Source organism: Phyllobates terribilis, unplaced genomic scaffold (genome assembly GCF_046119375.1).
Source record: "Phyllobates terribilis strain yellow unplaced genomic scaffold, ASM4611937v1 Scaffold_5__5_contigs__length_657084704, whole genome shotgun sequence".
NCBI classification, from domain to species: Eukaryota; Metazoa; Chordata; class Amphibia; order Anura; family Dendrobatidae; genus Phyllobates; species Phyllobates terribilis.
In genome coordinates this window covers 156,332,938-156,358,218 of record NW_027362765.1, presented here as the reverse complement: position 1 = coordinate 156,358,218, position 25,281 = coordinate 156,332,938, and the positions used below count along the sequence as shown (strand labels likewise).

At 41.7% G+C, this 25,281-nt stretch overlaps 1 protein-coding gene across 6 annotated transcripts in view; it reads right to left on the bottom strand.

Annotated features, from left to right (window-relative positions):
• Positions 1 to 1,474: 1,474 nt before the first annotated feature.
• ZNF652 (zinc finger protein 652) overlaps positions 1,475 to 25,281 on the bottom strand; it is a 59,210-nt gene continuing 35,403 nt past the window's right edge. For all 6 annotated transcript variants that reach the window (XM_073683291.1, XM_073683286.1, XM_073683289.1 and 3 more), the window contains 4 exons: positions 13,646 to 13,793; positions 12,191 to 12,306; positions 11,834 to 11,978; positions 1,475 to 3,090 (listed from right to left, as the gene is read on the bottom strand). In XM_073683291.1, coding sequence (XP_073539392.1) covers positions 2,576 to 3,090; positions 11,834 to 11,978; positions 12,191 to 12,306; positions 13,646 to 13,793 — 924 coding nt within the window. In that variant the 3' untranslated portion in view covers positions 1,475 to 2,575. The remainder of the gene's footprint in view (positions 3,091 to 11,833; positions 11,979 to 12,190; positions 12,307 to 13,645; positions 13,794 to 25,281) is intronic.

Sequence of the window (25,281 nt, the reverse complement as noted above, 5' to 3'; positions counted from 1 at the left end):
CTAGGTCTGCAGCAGAGAAAACAGTGATTGTATCAAAATGACAGCAAGCAGCCCAGCAAGAGAAACATCGATGGAATCAGGGTCTCAGAACCTACATCATGTTGCTCTCAGATTACATAGTCAAAACCTGCAGAAATAAAACATAGATTCCCTTTAAATTGGTTTCCCAATACATATGTATCACATATCCATAGGATAACTTGATAAATGTATGATCACTGGGGGTATGAGCACTGTATCTCGAGAATGATGGTTCTCAAAGATCTCTATAGTGCATATACATTCTGTCAGTCCATAGAAACAAATTAAGCGCTGTCAATGCATGAGAAACACAGCTCGATTCTCTGGGTCAGACTCCCTGTGACCATAAATTTATCATATATCCTGATGGCTGATGAAAGTATTTTGGGATGAAAATCCCTTTAAGAGGGGATATCTGGAACTACATTATTATTTTTTTTTTTACTATTGGCCTAAGAACTAACAGGCCTGTTCAGCACACTACCGATCTCTGCTGGCAAAGAGCAGTGATGGACCACTGCTGCCGAAACTGCGGCTTCTGCTAAAGCCACATTGACAGAGCAGCTGCTTCTCTTCTGTTCTGCTCTGTTGGCAGGGCGTCACTGCTGATGTCATGCTGTCTGACCGCTGTCTTTGTGCTGCCTAACTGTGGGAAGCCCGCTGTCAATCAGCAGGACGGTAGTCACACTCCATCGACAGAGCAGCCTGGAAGAGGAAGAGCAGCTCTGTTGACGTGAAGCAGCAGAATCGCCCACAGAGCCTGTCAGTGAGTGCATTGATTCGATGCCGGGTATAACAGGCAGGTAGTTAGCAACAACCTGCCTGTCCATTCTTGGCCCCATAGTAGAAAAAAGTAAAATATTCGTGGATAACCCCTTTATGTATATTGCTGTGACCACATAAAGGAGAAGTAACGTCATTACCGTACGGTGATGTGTGACTCTTAAAGATATTATATGGTTTAAATCAGATTCGTGAACGGGCGAATGAGTGAATTAGGCTCCATCTCCACTAATAAGCCCTTTATTATCAATGCTGCAATATCATCTGATAGCTAATATATTAGAATAGAAATTCACACAATCCAGTTCACACCACCTCTGAGAAATAACAACTTGGACCCCCAGGGTCTTGTATGGCCCCAAATCATATTTTTATACCGTATATATATAAAAAAATTCTTAGTCTCCCCCTCACAGGAAATCTGTTGCTCAGATATAGGCAGTTTGGATAAATGACGCCCATGTTATGACAGGACGGATCCCAAAAATCGGCCTGATAAGTCTTGTAACTTCATATCATGGGAGACCGATCTGCTGATGTAACAGCCAGGAGACATCATATCCTCCTATTAAAGTGCTTGGTACGCTAGTGTTTTATTTACTTGGAACATATTTTCTTAGTGGTCATTGAAGACAAGTGGAAAGGAAGGATTTTATTAGAAAAATGATGATTTTTTTTTTTTTTTTTTTTTAACATTTACTAAAAGGGAAAAAACTTTAAAGGTGCAGCTAAACTTTGCCTGTGCACAGTCAAACGCTTATTGTATTTATTGGCAAGAAACCAATGTGACAACCAAAACAAAGAGAAAACATAAAAAATATAATTTAGACAAAAAAAAAAAAAAAGCAAAAACAGGAAACATAAAAATTGCTGAGTAGAAAAGAAAATGTACTATAGGAATCCAGCAAACTAAAACTGCACCTTTAAAGGTTAATTTAAAAAAAAACCTATATGCAGAACACTTTTACATGTTGGTACAATATTTCCAAAGGACAGGAAAAAAAAGGAGGCTTATGAAACTTCTCTTTTGGAGAGATTATTAAAAATAAAAAATATAAAGTTGGGGGTATGGGCAGAACTACACAAATAAAAATTACACATTTTTTGTTGAAATACATCAGACTAGGTTCAGCCTATACAAATAAAAATACTCTAAAATAATCTTGGTATCTTGGTAGTAAAATAATACATATGGGAGTGCTGTCCGACCTTTCTCGGCCGTGACGGCATACCTTCTCGTGGTTATAACATGAAGAGTGAAGGGAGCAAAAAAAAAAATTTTTTATTTTTTTAATGCTTTAAGTAACTTGTCAGTTTTAGACATTAGTATTCAATAGGGAAAGAAAATACCCTAAAGTTCCTTTTCCTCCTTCCCAGAGTAGTTTGGATCCCATCCATCTCGGCCGTTCCTGGTGGCCAGCGTTAACTCGTTTTAGCCTGGCGTGTCGAGAGCCCGAAAGGCCCTCGTGCTCTGTGGTGCCACCTGTAGGGTCAGACTGTAGATGCGGTCATGACAATTTATAGGTTAAAATAATGCTTGAGCTGTGATCAAGGAGTCAGCCACCCCTGCTGGGACAACACTGCTCTACGCTATAGTCCTTTCCCAAAAAAAAGGGCAGCTCTCCATTTTTGTTTCTCATGACTGCACTCCAGCAGTTAACAAGGGCCACACGCGTAGCGGAAGCCTAGCCAAGTTCTGTTCACCCAGATCTACGATGGGGCACCATCCCCTGATCCGGCTGGCACTGCTACTTGGAGCCTACCACTGGCATTAATGGTGTTGAGTAGCGCTGGTCTTCTCTGCCAGGTGCCGTAGGAAACTATCATCGGGCTGTCCACGGTGGTTCAATGCCTCGCTTTTAAAGAGAGCCGGGGGTGGAGGAAGGTGTGGAACCGGCGGTACTGCCAGGTGATGTGGATGGGAGTGCGGATGCAGATGAAGGTGAGAAAATGGATGTGGGATGGGTCGAGGCGGCAGGGAGCCCAAGGTATTAAGGTTAAGAGGTGGCGTGGGACAGCTGGGTGGCACGTGGATTGTTGGGAGGTTAGTGACACCTTGTGAGGGATTATTAAGAGCAATCTGCAAGGCTGGCGGGACGCCCACTGGACTGGTGACCCTGAAGCACTTCTCTTTGTGAGCTTTAAGCATGTTGGAGAAACGGAAGCGCATGCCGCACACGTCACATGGGTAAGGCTTTTCCCCCGTGTGGGTCCTGCGGTGGCGTTTCATGTTTGGGCGGCTGGTGAAGCTTTTGCCACAGATTTCACAGATAAAGGGTTTTTCTCCTAAAAAGAAAAAAAAAAGGAGGTTGCCATTATGTGAAATATCATCATATTTTTTTCTCAATTTAGGAACAATTTTGAAATCTTCAAGTCACATTAAAGGGGTATTCTGGTTCAAGCAAATTATCAGCTATCCACACAATAGGTAACAACTTTTAAATGGGTGCTGGTCCCACAGCAGTGACCCCACAAGTCTTCTCCCAGCACGGTTGCAGCTGATCATGCACGAGCCCTGACGCTATAGCACTGAGGAGACAGCTGAGCGCTGCTATATCCGTCAGTGTGTAGACATGAATAATACAACAGGGCCCATGTGCATCCTTTAGCGCCTTTCAATTCTCCTGAAAGCGACCTTCTGGCAATTGGAGAACATATCTGTGGGAGTCCCACAGTAGGGCCCACACCAATCTAGTGGATTATAGTGGAATACCCCTCTAAGCTCCCCATAGTGGTTCCTGCTGATAGAAAGTTATTCTAAAAGGCAACCTACTGTATCAGCAGGTTTTTGTACCTTAAAGTAATGCCACCTATTAAGTTGCTGAAATGCTGAATAAAGTTACACATTCATTTAAGGAATCCATGTTTTCGTATTAAAGAAACAGAGCTCCAACCACTATAAAGTTATATTCAGAAAATAATCAACACTACAGTTTGAATCTGGAATGATGTGAGGAGAAAAGGTGGAGAATTATTTTAAAGCTTCCTAGGTGCTAAGATTTCAGTCTTTTCTACAGACTCTGACTAGAGGCCATTCCAACTTCTCCTCTATTACATGATACATCTTACAGGTTGATGAATATTGCTCCTCAAGTGAGAACAGAGACCGTATAGAAAGTATAAAACTTCTACAACATAGTGTGGGGCAGAGAAGATACGACCCATAGCATATAGGAAGGAGGAGGCAGCACTCCATATTTGTTGTAGATGGGTGTATTAGTCCAAAATGTGATGTCTCTCCTACATCAGCCTTTCTCCAACAAGTGTTGTAGCCGAAATGTCGCATGTTGGACTAATACACTTGTCTTTGCCTTAAACTTGGAGCGCTGCCTCCTCCTGCCAATACTTCTGCTCTAGTATGGTGGTCTGCAAGGGACTGTCCACCACAAGGGGTGCACCCTGATTAATGTCACAAGTCGGGACTTGGAGTGCTCTTCGTGCTCCTATCTTTAATGATCAGTACCATGTCCTATATACAGACCACAGGTAATCATGATCCAAATACAGCCAGGAAAAATCACTAGGACCAATGTTATTCAAGTGGGATGTTCAGATGAGTGTCTTGTTTTTTCATGCCCCGATTCTGCATGTGAGAATATTGCAGCATGCATTAGTTTTTCTGTGTGTCAGGTGAGAGTTGCCTATACAAATCTATGGGTGCGCAGAAAAATACAGATCATCCGTATAGCATCAGTATTTTACAAACACATTTAAAGGGGTTTTCCCATGAACAAAAGTTAATTTTAATCAATAGCTCTTGGGATAATAATAACTTCCACAATTGGATGTGTTTAAATAAAATGTCCCTGTGCTGAGATAATCTTATAAATGTGCCCCTGCTGTGTACTGTGTAATGGCTGTGTCTGACCGTACAGGAACATGGTCTGATCATACAACAGCTCCTGGGCAGTGGAGGAAGAAAAAGAGTATACAGACATTACAGCAGGGGATCACAGCTGATTTTTAAACATAGTTTAAAAATAGGCAGTGAAATGTTTTATCTCACAAAAAGAATCAGCTGTGATCCCCTGCTGTAATGTCTGTATACTCTCTTTTCCTTCCCCCTCTGCCCAGGAGCTGTGGTATGATCAGACCATGGCCCTGTACGGTCAGACACAGACATTACACAGTACACAGCAGGGGCACATTTACAAGATTATCTCAGAACAGGAACATTTTATTTAAACACATCCAATTGTGGAAGTTATTATTATTCCAAGATCTATCAATTAAAACTTACTTTTGTTCATAGGAAAATCCCTTCAAGTTCTTAACAGAGAAAACTGTATTTGGACTTATAAATGTTAATACAGTGGCATGTAAAAGTTTGGGCACCCCTGGTCAAAATTACTGTTATTGTGAACAGTTAAGCACGTTGAAGATGAAATAATCTCTAAAAGGCCTAAAGTTAAAGATAACACATTTCCTTTGTAATATAATATATATACACACACACACACACACACACACACACACACACACACAGGTGCATCTCACTAAATTAGAATATCATCAAAAAGTTGATTTATTTCAGTTATTCAATACAAAAAGTGAAACTCCTATATTATATTACACACAGAGTGATCTATTTCAAGTGTTTATTTCTGTTAATGTTGATGATTATGGCTTACAGCCAATGAAAACACAAAAGTCATTATCCCAGTAAATTAGAATACTTTACAACAACAGCTTAAAAACTGTTTTTATAATCCGAAATGTTGGCCTACTGAAATGTATGCTCAGTAAATGCACTCAATACTTGGTCGGGGCTCCTTTTCCATCAATTACTGCATCAATGCGGCGTGGCATGGAGGCGATCAGCCTGTGGCACTGCTGAGGTGTTATGGAAGCCCAGGTTGCTTTGATAGCAGCCTTCAGCTCGTCTGCATTGTTGGGTCTGGTGTCTCATCTTCCTCTTGACAATACCCCATAGATTCTCTATGGGGTTAAGGTCAGGCGAGTTTGCTGGCCAATCAAGCACTGTGATATTGCTGTTTTTATACCAGGTAGTGGTACTTTTGGCAGTGTGGACAGGTGTCAAGTCCTGCTGGAGAATGAAATTTCCATCTCCAAAAAGCTTGTCGGCAGAGGGAAGCATGAAGTGCTCTAAAATTTCCTGGTAGACGGCTGCGCTGACTTTGGTCTTTATGAAACACAGTGGACCTACACCAGCAGATGACATGGCTCCCCAAACCATCGCTGATTGTGGAAACTTCACACCAGACCTCAAGCAGCTTGGATTGTGAGCCTCTTCACTCCTCCTCCAGACTCTGGGACCTTGATTTCCAAATGAAAATTGGAACTCTGAGACCTTGTGAAGTGTGTCAATGACTGCCTTCTGGACATCTGTCAAGTCAGCAGTCTTCCTCATGGTTGTGGAGCCTACTGAAACAGACTAAGGGACTTTTTTAAATGCTTACTAAGCCTTTGCAAGTGTTTTTTGTTAATTATTTTAATTTACTGAGATAATGACTTTTGTGTTTTCATTGGCTGTAAGCCATAATCATCAACATTAACAGAAATAAACACTTGAAATAGATCACTCTGTCTGTAATGACTCTATATAATATAGGAGTTTCACTTTTTGTATTGAAGAACTGAAATAAAACAACTTTCTGATGATATTCTAATTTTGTGAGCCGCACACACACACACAAATTATAATATATATATATATATATATATATATATATATATATATATATATATATATATATATATATATATATATATATATATACACACACATACAGTACAGACCAAAAGTTTGGACACACCTTGTCATTTAAAGATTTTTCGGTATTTTCATGACTATGAAAATTGTACATTCACACTGAAGGCATCAAAACTGTGGAATTATATACTTAACAAAAAAGTGTGAAACAACTGAAAATATGTCTTATATTCTAGGTTCTTCAAAGTAGCCACCTTTTGCTTTGATGACTGCTTTGCACACTCTTGGCATTCTCTTGATGAGCTTCAAGAGGTAGTCACCGGAAATGGTTTTCACTTCACAGGTGTGCCCTGTCAGGTTTAATAAGTGGGATTTCTTGCCTTATAAATGGGGTTGGGACCATCAGTTGTGTTGTGCAGAAGTCTGGTGGATACACAGCTGATAGTCCTACTGAATAGACTGTTTGAATTTGTATTATGGCAAGAAAAAAGCTGCTAAGTAAAGAAAAATGAGTGGCCATCATTACTATAAGAAATGAAGGTCAGTCAGTGCGAAAAATTGGGCAAACTTTGAAAGTGTCCCCAAGTGCAGTTGCCAAAACCATCAAGCGCTACAAAGAAACTGGCTCACGTGAGGACCGCCCCAGGAAAGGAAGACCAAGAGTCACCTCTGCTTCTGAGGATAAGTTTATCCGAGTCACCACCCTCAGAAATCGCAGGTTAACAGCAGCTCAGGTTAGAGACCAGGTCAATGCCACACAGAGTTCTAGCAGCAGACACATCTCTACAACAACTGTTAAGAGGAGACTTTGTGCAGCAGGCCTTCATGGTAAAATAACTGCTAGGAAACCACTGCTAAGGACAGGCAACAAGCAGGAGAGACTTGTTTGGGCTAAAGAACACAAGGAATGGACATTAGACCAGTGGAAATCTGTGCTTTGGTCTGATGAGTCCAAATTTGAGATCTTTGCTTCCAACCACCGTGTCTTTGTGCGATGCAGAAAAGGTGAACGGATGGACTCTACATGCCTGGTTCCCACCGTGAAGCATGGAGGAGGAGGTGTGATGGTGTGGGGATGCTTTGCTGGTGACACTGTTGGGGATTTATTCAAAATTGAAGGCATACTGAACCAGCATGACTACCACAGCATCTTGCAGCGGCATGCTATTCCATCCGGTTTGCGTTTAGTTGGACCATTATTTATTTTTCAACAGGACAATGACCCCAAACACACCTCCAGGCTGTGTAAGGGCTATTTGACCAAGTAAGAGAGTGATGGGGTGCTACGCCAGATGACCTGGCCTCCACAGTCACCAGACCTGAACCCAATCGAGATGGTTTGGGGTGAGCTGGACCGCAGAGTGAAGGCAAAAGGGTCAAAAAGTGCTAAGCATCTCTGGGAACTCCTTCAAGATTGTTGGAAGACCATTTCCGGTCACTACCTCTTGAAGCTCATCAAGAGAATGCCAAAAGTGTGCAAAGCAGTCATCAAAGCAAAAGGTGGCTACTTTGAAGAACCTAGAATATAAGACATATTTTCAGCTGTGTCACACTTTTTTGTTAAGTATATAATTCCACATGTGTTAATTCATAGTTTTGATGCCTTCATTGTGAATGTACAATTTTCATAGTCATGAAAATACAGAAAAATCTTTAAATGAGAAGGTGTGTCCAAACTTTTGGTCTGTACTGTATATACACATATATATATATATATATATATATATATATATATATATATATATATATATATACACAGTACAGACCAAAATTTTGGACACCTTCTCATTTAAAGATTTTTCTGTATTTTCATGACTAGGAAAATTGTACATTCACAATGAAGGCATCAAAACTATGAATTAACACATGTGGAATTATATACTTAACAAAAAAGTGTGAAACAACTGAAAATATGTCTTATATTCTAGCTTCTTCAAAGTAGCCACCTTTTGCTTTGATGACTGCTTTGCACACTCTTGGCATTCTCTTGAAGAGCTTCAAGAGGTAGTCACCGGAAATGGTTTTCACTTCACAGGTGTGCCCAGTCAGGTTTAATAAGTGGGATTTCTTGCTTTATAAATGGGGTTGAGACCATCAGGTGTGTTGTGCAGAAGTCAGGTGGATACACAGTTGATAGTCCTACTGAATAGACTGTTAGAATTTGTATTATGGCAAGAAAAAAGCAGCAAAGTAAAGAAAAAAAGAGTGGCCATCATTACTTTAAGAAATGAAGGTCAGTCAATCCGAAAAATTGGGCAAACTTTGAAAGTGTCCCCAAGTGCAGTTGCAAAAACCACTAAGCGCTACAAAGAAACTGGCTCACATGAGGACCGCACCAGGAAAGGAAGACCAAGAGTCACCTCTGCTTCTGAGGATAAGTTTATCCGAATCACCAGCCTCAGAAATCGCAGGTTAACAGCAGCTCAGATTAGAGACCAAGTCAATGCCACACAGAGTTCTAGCAGCAGACATCTCTACAACAACTGTTAAAAGGAGACTTTGCGCAGCAGGCCTTCATGGTAAAATAGCGGCTAGGAAACCACTGCTAAGGACAGGCAACAAGCAGAAGAGACTTGTTTGGGCTAAAGAACACAAGGAATGGACATTAGACCAGTGGAAATCTGTGCTTTGGTCTGATGAGTCCAAATTTGAGATCTTTGGTTCCAACCGTGTCTTTGTGCGACGCAGAAAAGGTGAACGGATGGACTCTACATGCCTGGTTCCCACTGTGAAGCATGGAGGAGGAGGTGTGATAGTGTGGGGGTGCTTTGCTGGTGACACTGTTGGGGTTTTATTCAAAATTGAAGACATACTGAACCACCATGGATACCACAGCATCTTGCAGCGGCATGCTATTCCATCCGGTTAGCATGTGTAACAGCTGTTTAACCTCCGTGACACCTGCACGTGCGGCGACAATGAATGAAACGCCGAGCACACCAAAATACTCAGAGCACCCGAGCGTGCTCGCCGAAAGGGTTAATGAGGCATACTCACTCATCACTAGTAATGATCCTAAACATGTCAAAATCCACAATAGACTACCTCCTCAAAAAGCTCAAGCTGAAGGTTTTACAATGGCCCTCACAGTCCCCTGATCTGAACATCATTGAAAATCTGTGGCTAGACCTCAAAATAGCAGTGCATGCAAAATGACCCAGGAATCTCACAGAACTGGAAGAATTTTCCACGGAAGAATGGATGAAAAACCCTCAAACAAGAATTGAAAGATTCCGGTCTCTCTATAAAAAAACATTTACAAGCTGTGATACTTTCTAAAGTGGATGCAACAAGGTACTAACCATGCACGATGGCCATACTTTTGCATCGGCCCATTTTCCTTTTTGCAATTTTTAAAATGTGAAAGATGAAAGTATATACACTGCTCAAAAAAATAAAGGAAACACTCAAATAACACATCCTAGATCTGAATGAATTAAATATTCTCATTGAATACTTTGTTCTGTACAAAGTTGAATGTGCTGACAATAAAATCACACAAAAAATCATCAATGGAAATCAAATTTATTAACCAATGGAGGCCTGGATTTGGAGTCACTGCCAAAATTAAAGTGGAAAAACACACTACAGGCTGATCCAACTTTGATGCAATGTCCTTAAAACAAGTCAAAATGAGGCTCAGTATTGTGTGTGGCCTCCACGTGCCTGTATGACCTCCCTACAATGCCTGAGCATGCTCCTGATGAGGTTGCGGATGGTCTCCTGTGGGATCTCCTCCCAGACCTGGACTAAAGCATCCGCCAACTCCTGGACAGTCTGATGCAACGTGACGTTGGTGGATGGAGCGAGACATGATGTCCCAGATGTGCTCAATCGGATTCAGGTCTGGGGAACGGGCGGGTACCTAATGGCAGTCAGGCTACCTCTGGTGAGCACATGGAGGGCTGTGCGGCCCTCCAAAGAAATGCCACCCCACACCATTACTGACCCACTTCCAAACCGGTCATGCTGAAGGATGTTGCAGGCAGCAGATCGCTCTCCACGGCGTCTCCAGACTCTGTCACGTCTGTCACATGTGCTCAGTGTGAACCTGCTTTCATCTGTGAAGAGCACAGGGTGCCAGTGGCGACTTTGCCAATCCTGGTGTTCTGTGGCAAATGCCAAGCGTCCTGCACGGTGTTGGGCTGTGAGCACAACCCCCATCTGTGGACGTCGGGCCCTCATACTACCCTCATGGAGTCGGTTTCTAACAGTTTGTGCAGACACATGCACATTTGTGGCCTGCTGGAGGTCATTTTGCAGGGCTCTGGCAGTGCTCCTCCTGTTCCTCCTTGCACAAAGGCGGAGGTAGACGTCCTGCTGCCGGGTTGTTGCCCTCCTACGACCCCCTCCACGTCTCCTGCTGTACTGGCCTGTCTCCTGGTAGAGCCTCCAGCCTCTGGACTCTACGCTGACAGACACAGCAAACCTTCTTGCCACAGCTCGCATTGATGTGCCATCCTGGATGAGCTGCACTACCTGAGCAACTTCTGTGGGTTGTATAGTCCGTCTCATGCTACCACGAGTGTGAAAGCACAGCCAACATTCAAAAGTGACCAAAACATCAGCCAGAAAGCATTGGTACTGAGATGTGGTCTGTGGTCCCCACCTGCAGAACCACTCCTTTATTGAGAGTGTCTCGATAATTGCCAATAATTTCCATCTATTGTCTATTCCATTTGCACAACAGCATGTGAAATTGATTGTCAATCAGTGTTGCTTCCTAAGTGGACAGTTTGATTTCACAGAAGTTTGATTTACTTGGAGTTATATTCTGTTGTTTAAGTATTCCCTTTATTTTTTTGAGCAGGGTATATTTTTTGCCTACAATATAAAGGAAATATGTCATCTTTAACTTTAGGCCTTTTAGAGATCATTTTATCTTCAACTTGCTTAACTGTTCACAATAACAGTAATTTTGACCAGGAGTGCCCAAACGTTTACATGCCACTGTAGCTGGTGAAAAACTGATGACATACTATTGCACCACATGGATAAAAATCAGCGTTTTTACATGGATGACAATCAAATGATTTCTTTTATATGTTCGTGTGAACCCAGACTAACAGGGATAAACGTGACCCGTTATGGCAACAGGTGAAGGTCCCATTGGTCAGACCTCCACCAATCTAGACGTTATCACCTATCCTACTGGAATACCCCTTTAATGGTAGTCCAAGTAATGAACATGATGGAAGTGCTAGATTTTTTTTCTTTGGCTGACAGAGGCGGATCCCTCTAATGTAAGCAATTAGAACAGCGATTGTCAGACTTTCATACCTGAAAACTCAATTATTAGGATACAGCTGGAAAAAAAACACACAAACGGGATAGAAGAGTTCAGGTGTTACATACCAGTGTGCGTCTTCATGTGCTCATCGAAATACTGCTTCATGTTGAAGTCTTTACCGCACCACTGGCACATAAACTGCTTGTGTCCAATATGGATGCTCATGTGGGAACGCAACTGGTACTTGTACTGGAAGCGCTCATCACAGTTCTAGGAGCAGAAGACACAGGGTCAGTGTGAGGACTACATGCAATGTACACAGCTTAGAATATTTCCAAACCATAGTATGTAACCACCATGCAGAAAGTGTTGCTAGCGCAGCAAGTGTGGACGGATGGTACCGATCAGCCTTACTGGGTAGAGGTCCCTCTACATATAACATACAGGGACACAAAAAACAAGATGGATGGTCTGGCTCTCACCTCACATCTGAACGGCTTCTCCCCAGAGTGTTGCAGAGAGTGAACCTTCAGAGACATGCTTCTCTTGAACGACTTTCCACACGTTTCACAGGTGAATGGCATATCCTTCGTGTGAGCTGCGTGCAAAGCAGAAAGAGGTGAGAAAAGGAAATAATCCCCATAGTTCCGGTATTTAAAAAGGGTAAAGCTGCTCACTGAGAAAATAATCATCTATAACTCCAATAGCTTCACCTCACAGGGCACAGTCGTAACCCGCTCCTGTGTTCTGCCAATCGCGCCAGGACGGCAACTTCATGTCTTACAGTGGCAATATGCATTGTAGTGAACTTCTTCTTTTACATTATGGACCCTATTCATCAAAACTGATGATTTTCACATCGGTCTTAATGAGGGGGCATGATGGACTCAGATGCTCCTGATTTATTGCAGGAAATTTTAGGCAGGTTTTTCCTATTTAATCCGGGAGCAGCAGGATGTAAGGGCTGAGAGCCTGATTCCATCGATGTCTCACTTACTAGTCTTATGCTGATTCAATACAATCAGTGTTTTATCAGCAGGAGATTATTACAACAGGACTAGGTGTCTCGTGCCTCCTAGTCAACTGCTCTGTGTAACCCAGCCCCCCCACTGAATAGCAGCTTTCAGTCAATGTACAGTGTATACAGAAAGCTGTCAATCAGTGGTGTGGGCGGGATTATACAGAGCTCAGCATTCAGAGCACTGCTAGATCTGTAGCAGAGAAAACTGATTGCATCAAAATGACAGCATTTAGACCAGTACATCGCTGGAATCAGGATCTCGGTCCTCACATCATGCTGATCTCAGGTTACATAGCAAAAACCTGGTGAAAGTTCCCCTTTTAGAGGTAAACGCCTCTTAATGAATCAGGAGCGTCTGATAAACGGCATGCGCCTCCATATACCGCGCCACAAATCTTACTCCAGTCACAGACTGAATTAGACAAGCTGTGGTGTCATGCCCATCAAGCTCATTTTGGCGGAGTTGGGTGAAAACATCTAAAGTCAAAAATGTTTTGCGCAACTTTGTGTTGCACATAAATGTTTAACTTTTCATAGCTTTGTATGCCAGATGCCTAAAAGCTTTGATTCATTGAGGATAATATGTACATTTATTTTATGGCATTGGCTATTTTGGATAAAGTTATAATAAAGAGGTTGTAGGAGGCAACCATCATAATCAGTGATAAGCTGGTAGTACAGCCATCAAAGTAACTTCTGTGTACACTGATAATAGTCACATGTCGTTTTCAGTGGCAAAGTACAATCAAAGACTCAATCCGTGCAGCATGGCACATGTTGGCATCTGTTCGGCATGTCTAGGGCATGCAGCATCTGTATTACCTACATCTTTATGTGAGCGTCATCTAGTGGTCAAAGTATAAAATGCAATCTAAAAATCAAGGCGATCGGCTGTTTTTATGTCTGCAAAACCTACCAACAAGATGCTTGCGGACATGTGCCATTGTGTAGAACTTTTTCTCGCAGATCTCACAGGAGAATTTCTTCTCGGCATAGCCATGGACGATCTTGATGTGCTCGTGGAGGGACCAGAGCTTCTTAAATGTCTTGTTACATGTGATGCACTGTGAAGAAAGGGGGAGAGGTGAATGGCCGGAGCTCTAGGACGGTATATTTATGTTTGGTAAAGCATAAAGAAACCACAATCATAAGCAGATCAGCCCTGACAAGTTTATAAGCCATTTACTGCCCGATGTCCACAGCATCTAGATACTTGCATTTATCAGCTTTCACCCTCGTAAGAGCAAGGGAAGCCAATGATTCAATATCTCCAATGTGAAGCTCCACTTTATATAGTTCTGAAGGTGACAAGCAGATTCTTCCACCTGTAAAGCCATGTGCCCATGATCAGCAAATAGCAGCGATTTGGATGCAGCGTATTTTCGCTGCATCCAAAACGCTGCGTTATTATCAAGCAGGTAAATCATTGAACAATGTGGATTTAGCGCATCCAATACATTTCACTGTGGAAATTTCTGTTGTGGAGACTAGTGTCTCCGCTACAGGAACTGACATGCTGGGGCTCATGAACTCGTGCCGTGAGTGACTATACGCAGCGTCAAATAGAAGCATTTCTATTAATCCCATCTACTGTGCTGGTATCGTAGAGCGCAGCGTTTTGGACGCAGCTCACCTGCGCTGCGTCCAAAACGCTGCTATTCCTGATTGTGGGCACACACCCTAAAAAGTGTGTAGTTTCCAGGAAATTATACGGTAAAGCGAATATTGTCATTCAATACAACAACTCGCAGCAGAATGAACAAGTATTCCTATGTCGACAGGAAAAAAAATTACATGGAAAAAGGGGGGAGGAAAACAAACAAAGCACAAAAATAAAAAGTTGGCCAATATGGGAAAGGGTTAAGGAAAGTTGCGAAGAATTGATGTTTCGGGAGTTTTGATATCCTTGTTGCTGAGATAAGACATGAGTTTTCTGCATTAGATCTAGGCCTTAGATAAGTGTTCTTTAATCTGGGATTCCGCAGCTTTCCAGACATTTCAGCATGATCTGGTAGCAGCACGTTGGGGATTTTTACTTTGAATGCAAAAAAATGTAATAAATAAGGATAAGCCCAAGTAGTGGGTTGTAGACCACCCACGTCTCTGCTGCCTGGAGAACGGACGTTTCAGGATATGAGGACAGTCAGCGGCTTTCATCACAAGCTGGGACACATCATTTGAGTTTCAGGTTAAATATTCAAATTGTCTCTTCATAGAGGAACAGGACCTGATGAGACAATTTGAATAATTTCATTTCCCAGAAGAGCATGCATGGTTTTTAGGTCTCCGCACTCTGACATGCCAGGCTTGACATGTCACTCTCCATAAGGAGAAACATTACCCCTTATACCAGTTTCAGGTTCCAAAGCTCAGTGGATCTGTGTGAGATCACAGGGCGCCATCTGCAGGACATTCTGTAGTACTACATGACAAAAATTAGGTTCCAACAATCATATTTAGATTTGAGAGTCCTCAGTGGTTGATACCTTTTAATGGCTAACTCAAAAGATGCAAGCTTTCGAGACTACGCGGGTCTCTTCATCAGGCTAGTATACCACAAAATCTGAAGAGTCACATATTTCTACACAATAAGACACTCAAAAAATGCAATAGGTAAGACAGGTGATGGGAAACAGAGTTATGGAAGAGATAAACAGTTCTGGCTATAAATATTTTAGCAGTTAATAGATAAGGAGTGTCAAGGTTTTATTGTCCTGTGACTAGGTCCAGTGTTATGATGGCCTCACAAGTCTGAGGGGCACATTCCTTAGTTGATGTAGAATGACATAAATCCATGCGACACATTGATTCCTGGTCTGAAAGTGTTAAAGGTCATCATCAGTTTATATTCTGAGATTCTCCTTTCTCTTTGAGAGTTGAAGATACCTTTTAACCACTTCGCGCCAGAGCCTGTTTTTGCCTTCGTGACCAGGCCAATTTTTTCAATTCTGACCACTGTCACTTTATGAAGTAATTACTCTGGAACACTTCAACGTATTCCCCTGATTCTGAGACTGTTTTTTCGTGACATATTGTACTTCATGATAGTGGTAAAATTTCTTCGATATCACTTGCGTTTATTTGTGAAAAAATCGGAAATGTGGCGAAAATTTTGAAAATTTTGCAATTTTCAAACTTTGAATTTTCATGCCCTTAAATCAGAGAGATATGTCACACAAAATAGTTAATAAATAACATTTCCCACATGTCTACTTTACATCAGCACAATTTTGGAACCAAAATTTTTTTTTGTTAGGAAGCTATAAGGGTTAAAAGTTGACCAGCGATTTCTCATTTTTCCAACAAAATTTACAAAAACATTTTTTTAGGGACCACATCTTATTTGAAGTGACTTTGAGGGGCCTTTATGACAGAAAATACCCAAAAGTGACACCATTCTAAAAACTGCACCCCTCAAGGTGCTCAAAACCACATTCAAGAAGTTTATTAACCCTTCAGGTGTTTCACGGGAATTTTTGGAACGTGGAAGAAAACAATGAACATTTAACTTTTTTTTCACAAAAATGTTACTTTAGACCCAATTTTTTTATTTTCACAAGGGTAACAGGAAGAAATGGAATACACAATTTGTAGTGCAATTTCTCATTAGCGCGCTGATACCCCATATGTGAGGGAAAACCACTGTTTGGGCGCACTGCAGGGTTCGGAAGGGAAGGAGCGCCATTTGACTTTTTGAATGTAAAATTTGTTTGAATAATTAGCAGACGCCATGTTGCGTTTGGGGAGCCCCTGATGTGCCTAAACAGTGGAAACCCCCAACAAGTGACACCATTTTGGAAACTAGACCCCTTAGGGAACTTATCTAGATGTGTGGTGCGCACCTTGAACCCCAAGGTGCTTCACAGAAGTTTATAATATTGAGCGGTAAAAATAAAATTTTCACATTTTTCCCACAAAAACATTTTTCATCCCTTAATTTTGCATTATCATAAGGGTAACAGGATAAATTGCACCATGAAATTTGTTGTGCAATTTCTCCTGAACACGCTGATACCCAATATGTGGAGGCAAACCACTGTTTGGGCGCACGGCAGAGTTTGAAAGGGAAGGAGCGCCATTTGACTTTTTGAATGTAAAATTTGTTTGAATAATTAGAAGACGCCATGTTGCATTTGGGGAGCCCCTGATGTGCCTAAACAGTGGAAACCCCCCACAAGTGCCACCATTTTGGAAACTAGACCCCTTAGGGAACTTATCTAGATGTGTGGTGAGCACCTTGCACCCCCAGGTGCTTCACAGAAGTTTATAATATTGAGCTGTAAAAATAAAATTTTCACATTTTTCCCACAAAAAATGTTTTTCATCCCCTAATTTTGCATTATCATAAGGGTAACAGGAGAAACTGCACCATGAAATTTGCTGTGCAATTTCTCCTGAACACGCCGATACCCCATATGTGGGGGAAAACCACTGCTTTGGTGCACGGCAGGGTTCGGAAGAGAAAGGAGCGCTATGTTGGCTGGGATAGGTGGCAGACACCATGTCACATTTGAAGAGTCGCTGACATGCCGAAACAGCAGAAACCCCCACAAGTGACCCCATTTTGTAAACTACACCTCTCAAGGAATTCATCTAGGGAAGTAGTGAGTATTTTTTAATTTTTACATTTATACCATTGGGCAGTGAAAAAGGCATAATTATATTTTTACCACAAAAAAATGTTTTACCCCCAGATTTTACATTTTCACACAGGGCAATGGGTAAAAATGGTGCCAAAATGTGTCACACAATTTCTTCTAAACGTGGCAATACCCCATATGTGGCTGTATCGTACCGCTTAGCCATACGGGGAGATCTGGGGGGGGACGGAGTGCTATTTGACAATTGGAGAACAAATTATTGTAGAATAGGCATTTGGATTTGGGAGCACAAAATTTTCTGAATTTCTTTTGGGGGGCAAGGGCCATTTCGCTTTTCCAGAGCCTTTCTGCTACCAGTAACTTGGAAGTCCCTTATATTTTTAACAGATGACGGATCTGAGTGGGGACTAGCTATTTTTGAGGACCGAGTTGAAGCTTTTATTGGGAACATTTTACATATTGTTTATCCGGCGCTCTAGGCTGAGCGCTTACATCGGGGTTTCCATCTAAATTTCCAAGTGATGTAATTCAGATGAAACCCCTGCGGGATCCATTCACTATAATGAGGCAGCAGAGTTACTCTGGACTCTGTCTGGCCTCTGTTTAGCGGTGTCCTTTTTTTCAGAAGTGCACAAAACTGTGGCCAAACGCACTTTTATGCACGCCTAAAACAAATGACACCGTGGGATCACAGGCCAGACGGCATCCACAGTGGCCTATATCTGCCTCATTACAGGGAATCTTCCGTCATGGGTTCCGGCTGAATCACGTATTTCAGAGATTTACACAGAAACTCTGGTGTAAGTGCTCAGCGCAGAGCGCAGGATAAATGTGAGCAGAGCCTTACTGCGATCTTTGGGAGACATAATAAACAAATCAGTAGCAGGTGAAGAATTGGTTTTATTTATTTTTTACGCCGTTCCTCATGCGGTATAAGTGATGAGATTACTTTATTCTTCGGGTCGGTGCGATTACAGAGATACCAGATTTATATCGGGTTTTTATGACTGACAGCTGTCACACACTAAGACACGCTTTTTTTTGCAAAATCTAGTTTTTGCATCACCATATTTTGAGAGCTATAATTTTTCCATATTTCGGCCGACAGAGTCATGTGACGGCTTGTTTTTTGCGGGACGAGTTGACATTTTTATTCGTACCATTTTTGGGTACATGACATTTTTTGATCGCTTTCTATTCCGTTTTTTGGGAGGTAAAATTAACAAAAACCAACAATTCAGGAATTGTTTTTTGAGGTTTGTTTTTATGCCGTTCTGCGTGTGGTAAAAGTGATCAGGCAGCGTTATTCTTCGGGTCAGTAAGTTTACAGCGATACTACACTTACTGTATATTTTTTTTATGTTTTGGCGCTTTTACACAATAAAACAATTTTATAGAAAAAAAATATTTTTTTTGCATCGCTTTATTCTGAGAGCTATAACTTATTTTTTGGCTGATGGAGCTGTATGGTGGCTTTTTTTTGCGGAACAAGATGACGTTTTCAGCGGTACCATTTTTATTTCCATTTTGCTTTTTGAAAGCATTTTTTTCCACTTTTTGTTTGGCGATATGATGAAAAAGCATAGCTTTTTGCTCCGTTTTTTATTTATTTTTATTACGGTGTGCACAGAAGGAGTTAATTAGTGTGACAGTTTTATAGATTGGGTTGTTTCGGACGCGGCGATACCAAATGTGTGTACTTTTTTTGTTTTTGCATAAATATACGGATTTATTGGTTTAATATTTTATTTATTTTTATTTATTTTGTGATTTATTTTTTTAACAGTTTAAAAACATTTTTTTTTACATTTTTACTTAGTCCCTGTATGGGACATTAATTTTTATTTTTCTAATCACTGATCTCATCCAATGTAATAGACATGTATTACATTGGATGAGATCTTTGCTGACTGTTTCACAGTCAGTGTGTCCTGCCAGGCTTCAGCTGCAGGCTGAGCCTAGCAGGACACCATATATGGCAGATCTGGAGGCGGTCATGTGACCTCCAGCTGCCATAACAAAGGAAGGTCCTGGAAGCTATCAGGGGGCCGTCGGAGAGGTAAGTTGACGACCCCCTCTCCTCTCACTATCTTCTATATGCCGCGATCACTATAGATCGCGGCATATAGAAGATAGCAAAGGGTTAACATCATTGGGACCTGATCCAATCAGGTCCCGATGATGTCCCCTGTCAGAGCTATCACCCTGCACCGGAATCGCAGCGCTTACAGGACCCTGGGGGTCCTGAGCGCTGCAGGACCACCCACCGTTTTTAAACGTCGGCTCTGCACAGAGCCCAAGCAGCGCCGACGTTTATCTACAGTGGGCGGTCGGGAACCGGTTAATACCAGTAATTTCATGTCTTTTATGCTGTGATCAGGGGAACAAAAATGCTTGGCTACAGGTAGATCTATTCTTTTATTGTGTGGCGATGATGATTCATCCTTGTTCTAAGTTTTTGCCCCGTCTCCCCTACATAAAGACTCCCAACTGGACATTTGGTACATATAATTAAGTACACTACATTAGATGTGATACAGCTGAACATACCTGGGATCTTATAGTCCTGATGTGAATTGGGGATCTTTATCTTGTCTGTGGTCGTTATAAACGGACAGGTTTTACATTTTTTCTGGTTGCAAGGAAAGGTACCTGTAGCTGGTGGAGATGACAGGGAGCTTCTGACAATGATGCTTCTTAAATGTGGGGGGCTGTCTGAAACACAGAAGTGGGGGGTCTGGAAATATGGATTGTAATCGGGCATCTTTTTGTAGTAAGGGTTGTAGTTTCCGTGCAGCTCTTCTTAGCGCCTCCAGATTTGGATTGTAGGTGACTACTAGAGGCACCCGGTCGTTTTCTTGTTTGGTTTTGTAATGTAGGAGATGATTCCTTGATATTCTGGTGGCTCTTGTAATCTGGTTCTCAATTGTTCTTGGATGGTAGCCCTGTTTCAAAAAGGTCTTTCTGAGGCCATCAAGGTGTTTGTCTCTATCAATAGGGTTGGAACATATCCGATTGTATGGATGATAAGTTCCAACCCTATGGATAGAGACAAACACCTTGATGGCCTCAAAGACCTTTTTGAAACAGGGCTACCATCCAAGAACAATTGAGAACCAGATTACAAGAGCCACCAGAATATCAAGGAATCATCTCCTACATTACAAAACCAAACAAGAAAAAAACCGGGTGCCTCTAGTAGTCACCTACAATCCAAATCTGGAGGCGCTAAGAAGAGCAGCACGGAAACTACAACCCTTACTACAAAAAGATGCCCGATTACAATCCATATTTACAGACCCCCCACTTCTGTATTTCAGACAGCCCCCACATTTAAGAAGCATCATTGTCAGAAGCTCCCTGTCATCTCTACCAGCTACTTGTACCTTTCCTTTCAACCAGAAAAAATGCAAAACCTGTCCGTTTAGAACGACCACAGACGAGATAAAGATCCCCAATTCACATCAGGACTATAAGATCCCAGGTACGTTCAGCTGTATCACATCTAATGTAGTGTACTTAATTATATGTACCAAATGTCCAGCTGGGGGTCTTTATGTATGGGAGACAGGGCAAAAACTTAGAACAAGGATGAACAATCATCGCCACATAATAAAAGAAAAAAGAATAGATCTACCTGTAGCCAAGCATTTTTGTTCCCCTGATCACAGCATAAAAGACATGAAATTACTGGTATTAAAAGGTAACTTCAACTCTCAAAGAGAAAGGAGAGTCTCAGAATATAAACTGATTGTGACCTTTAACACTTTCAGAGCAGGAATGAATGTGTCACATGGATTTATGTCATTTTACATCAACTAAGGAATGTGCCCCTCAGACTTGTGAGGCCATCATAACACTGGACCTAGTCACAGGACAATAAAACCTTCACACTCCTTATCTATTAACTGCTAAAATATTTATAGCCAGAACTGTTTATCTCTTCCATAATAACTATGTTTCCCATCACCTGTCTTAACGATTACCTATTGCATTTTTTGTGTGTCTTATGGTGTAGAAATATGTGACTCTTCAGATTTTGTGGTATACTAGCCTGATGAAGAGACCTGCGTAGTCTCGAAAGCTTGCAATTTGTTACCATCTTTTGAGTTAGCCATTAAAAGGTATCAACCACTGAGGACTCTCAAATCTAAATATTTTTCTATCTACTGGTAACACGGTACAAGAATATATATTTTAACTGTACCAACAATCATAAAAGCACCCTATACTGAATACCGAGATGTGACAATAATCATCAACTATACGAGTAAGTGAATAATGAATGATTTCTGCTGACAGATTCAGCAAGTGATAAGAATTTTCTACTGCCATTCCTGTCTACAGGGAGAGTTTGGTACTGCAATTATGACCCATTTTCTTCAGTGGGGCCAAACTGCTATGTCAGAGAGAACAGATGGGAGAGGGTCTTTTCTAATCTCACTCATAAGAAAGTGAGCTACTGTTTAGATCTGGTTTTTATTTTGTGCGAAATGTTTTTTTTTTTTTTTTTTTTAATTTTAGCAATGTTTTATTTTTTTACATTTCACAATCTGCATTAAAAATAAAAAAAGCTTTACATTTTCACACTTGGGCTTTCTTTAGACTCTTTTAACTTCGCTAAAATGAACAAACTATTTTATAGTGAAGCATCTAATGAGTGGGCGCAAACAAAGGTCCATTGTGAAGGGAAGGGAGAGCTGTGACATCCCCTATTGTGATTGGTAGATCCTGTGTTATTAGATGTGTAGAGAGGGGTTACCGGTCACTATAATACGGATTATAAGGAGCATGCTGAAAACTAGTTATGGGTCATTAGCAAATTATCCACTACGAAAAGCTGGCTCTACCTCTGTGAATGATGGGAGTCGGCACCCAAACGAGAGCCCCTGACAATGGAGCTAAAATGACGTGTTCAGCAGCATTTCAGCTGCAGTGACTATGTTTAATATGTGTTCACCTACCATGAATGCATATATAATAGGGATCCGTTTGGGAAGAAAAGAGACGGCTCTTTTTGGTGGGCAAAGCGAAGTGATCCAGATCCCCAAAAAGAGCAGTCTTCCTGAAAAGGACAGGAAGTTAAGAGTCTAAAATAGCCCCAGAGGCCAGTGTGAAAATTGCAAGATTACTAATTCTGCATTTATTATTTTTTATTAAACAAAAGTTCGTGATATGAAAATAAAATAAAATTGCTAAATTAAAAAAATAAATGTAAGACAAAAACCTGATTTAAATAATAGATCACTTTTGGATAATGGCTTCCCTATAATTGGTGGAGTCCTGAGACCCCTTATAAAAAGCAAAAGTTAAGAACAACAAACTTGCCAAGAAGCATCCAATTAGCTGGATCCCGTAGGAGTAATCTAAGGGTCCGTGCCATGGTATCTCAGCACTTTCTCTGGGACTATGGAGTTACATGAATATCTTCTGGGCAGACAGTGAGATGCAGTAAATTGTCAGGAGGCGCTGCTGCTGCTGATGAACTCAGACATGCCAGTCTTTATAAAAACAACCATCAATATATCCTCAAGGCACCTGTACACATTACATGTATGCTGGACACAGCGTGACACTTTGGCCGACTACTTAATGTGTATAGAGGTGCCCGAACTCGCCCTGATGGCCTGAGTCAGAAGAAAGAAATCCAATCCGATCCTTTTTCCTGGGGGAGATGCGCTGCTGCTGGAAGTGTCTGCCAGTGACTTAATCCCTTTGGAATCACAAAAGTCTGTCCAGTCTGGAAATATCTTCAGAGTGATTTCTAAGTTAATAGAGGGGGAATATCATATTAGCCAAACTCGAAAACCCAGTATGAGCATGGTTTTCACAGAAATTCATTGGAAACCATGTAATGATTCATTTCACCAGTGGAGGCACTGCAGAGATACTGAACACTTGCTGCTGCCTTGCCCTACAGATGGCAGCTGGACAGTGGTCTTAATCGCGTCATCGGGATTGTTCCAACTATTAAGGCTACATTGAGACAAATGCATTTTTGGTCAGCGTACATCCGTGGGTACAAAGGAACAATGAACGAGCTAAGGAAATTTTTCACATGGATGAAAAAAATGGCAGCATGCAATACTGAAATCCATTCTGCGGACAAGGAACTGGTAGTTTTATTGTCAGAAGTTTTTTGCACCCCTCCGGGATGCTGAGGAGTATAAGGAGCTGCGAACATGACAAGTCCGAGAATTGCACTGTCCCAAGGCCACATTCAGACATCTGGTTTCCATGCATGCGTGCTGTATTCTTCACTGAGAGCACACGTACTCACTATAGACTGTGGGGCTGTTCACATGTCCGTCTTCTGTTACGTATCAAGGGCCAGATAAGGGCTGGCGTGTTGTGCTGCAGTCTTAATGAAATTGGTGAATCTTATTCCAGATTTACCTTTATTATGAGGCATACACCTTAACGCAGCCCTGGGCAAACTGCAGCCTGTAGGCAACATCCAGCCCTCTGGCTGTTCCAGTCCGGCCCCGAGACCGAGACAGCCGAGGGGCTGAAATAGTGGCCCACAGGCCACACCATGCCCTCCACCGCCCGCTGTCACTGCGGTGAATGTATTGGTGGAAGACGGAGCTGCTGGCTCCATCTTCCACCACTCAGCATGTGAGACAGCAGACGCGTTGACATCATTTCATCGTGCTGCTGCTGAGAGTCTGTGCAGAGGAAACGGGAGCAGAGCGCCGGGGAAGAGCAAAGAGAGTATGGGTTGTATTTTTTTCACATGTATGGAATATTTGTATGTATATATGGAGGCCCCGTAGGGGGCTCACAGCGTATACAGTCCTGCTCATTGTTATTGGCACCCATGAAGTTTAAGTACATGATGTGGAATATCTCCTGAAAAAAATGACTCAAGTGAAACAGTTTTTTTGTATAGCGCACTCGTGTTACATACAAAAGTGCAAATGATAATCAATTTAAAACAAAAAAAAAAATGGGAGGGACAAATAGAAAAACCTAAGCTTGCTGTGTCACTGTTATTGGCTCCCTTTACATTAATTTAGCATGGAAACACATTTTGACTCGTATGTGGTAAACCACAAAAGAGATTCACCTGTGATTAATTGTCGGTGCCCATGTGACATGAATTGGCCAATGAATGATGATTTCAGTGTTTTAAATAGCCACATGGTAGGCCCTGTTCCTTTGTCACAATGGTGTAGACAAAGGATCTGTCTCGGGACACCAGAACTGCTATTAATTAGCAAACAAGACTTCTTAAGGTTATAAGGCCATCTTCAAAGACCTTGGTATCCCAGTTTCAACAGTGCGCAATATTAAGAGGTTTTCCAAGCATGGAACCGTCAAGAACCTCCCTGAACGTGGGAGAAAGAGGAAAATTGACAAGAGATGTCTTCGAAGGTTGGATGCGAATGGTGGAAAAAACACCACGTCAAACATTCAAAGACCTGAAGGCCAACCTGGAACAGTCTGGAGTCATGGTTTCAACAAGTACCATACGCCGCACACTAAACCAAGCACAGCTTTATGGGTGAAGGCCAAGGAACAAACCATTGCTGAAGAAAAGACATAAAAAAAGGAAAGACTAATCTTTGCCACAGAGTACCTTGACAAACCACAATCTTTCTGGGAAAATATTCTGTGGACAGATGAAACTAAAATAGAGCTTTTTGGCAATGCAAAGCAACAGTTTGTTTACAGAAGGCGCAATGAAGCTTATAAGGAAAAGAACACCTTACCAAAAGTTAAGCATGGTGGAGGACTCAATGCTGTGGGGTTGCTTGGCTGCACCAGGTACTGGAGGCCTTGACTGTATCACAGGAATCATGAAATCAGAGAATTATCAAGAGATTTTAAAGAGAAATGTCCTACCCGCTGTAAAACTTGGTTTGAGTCGAAGATCATGGGTCTTCCAGCAAGACAATGACCCAAAGCACACATCCAAAAGTACACAGGAATGGTTGAAAAAGAAAAC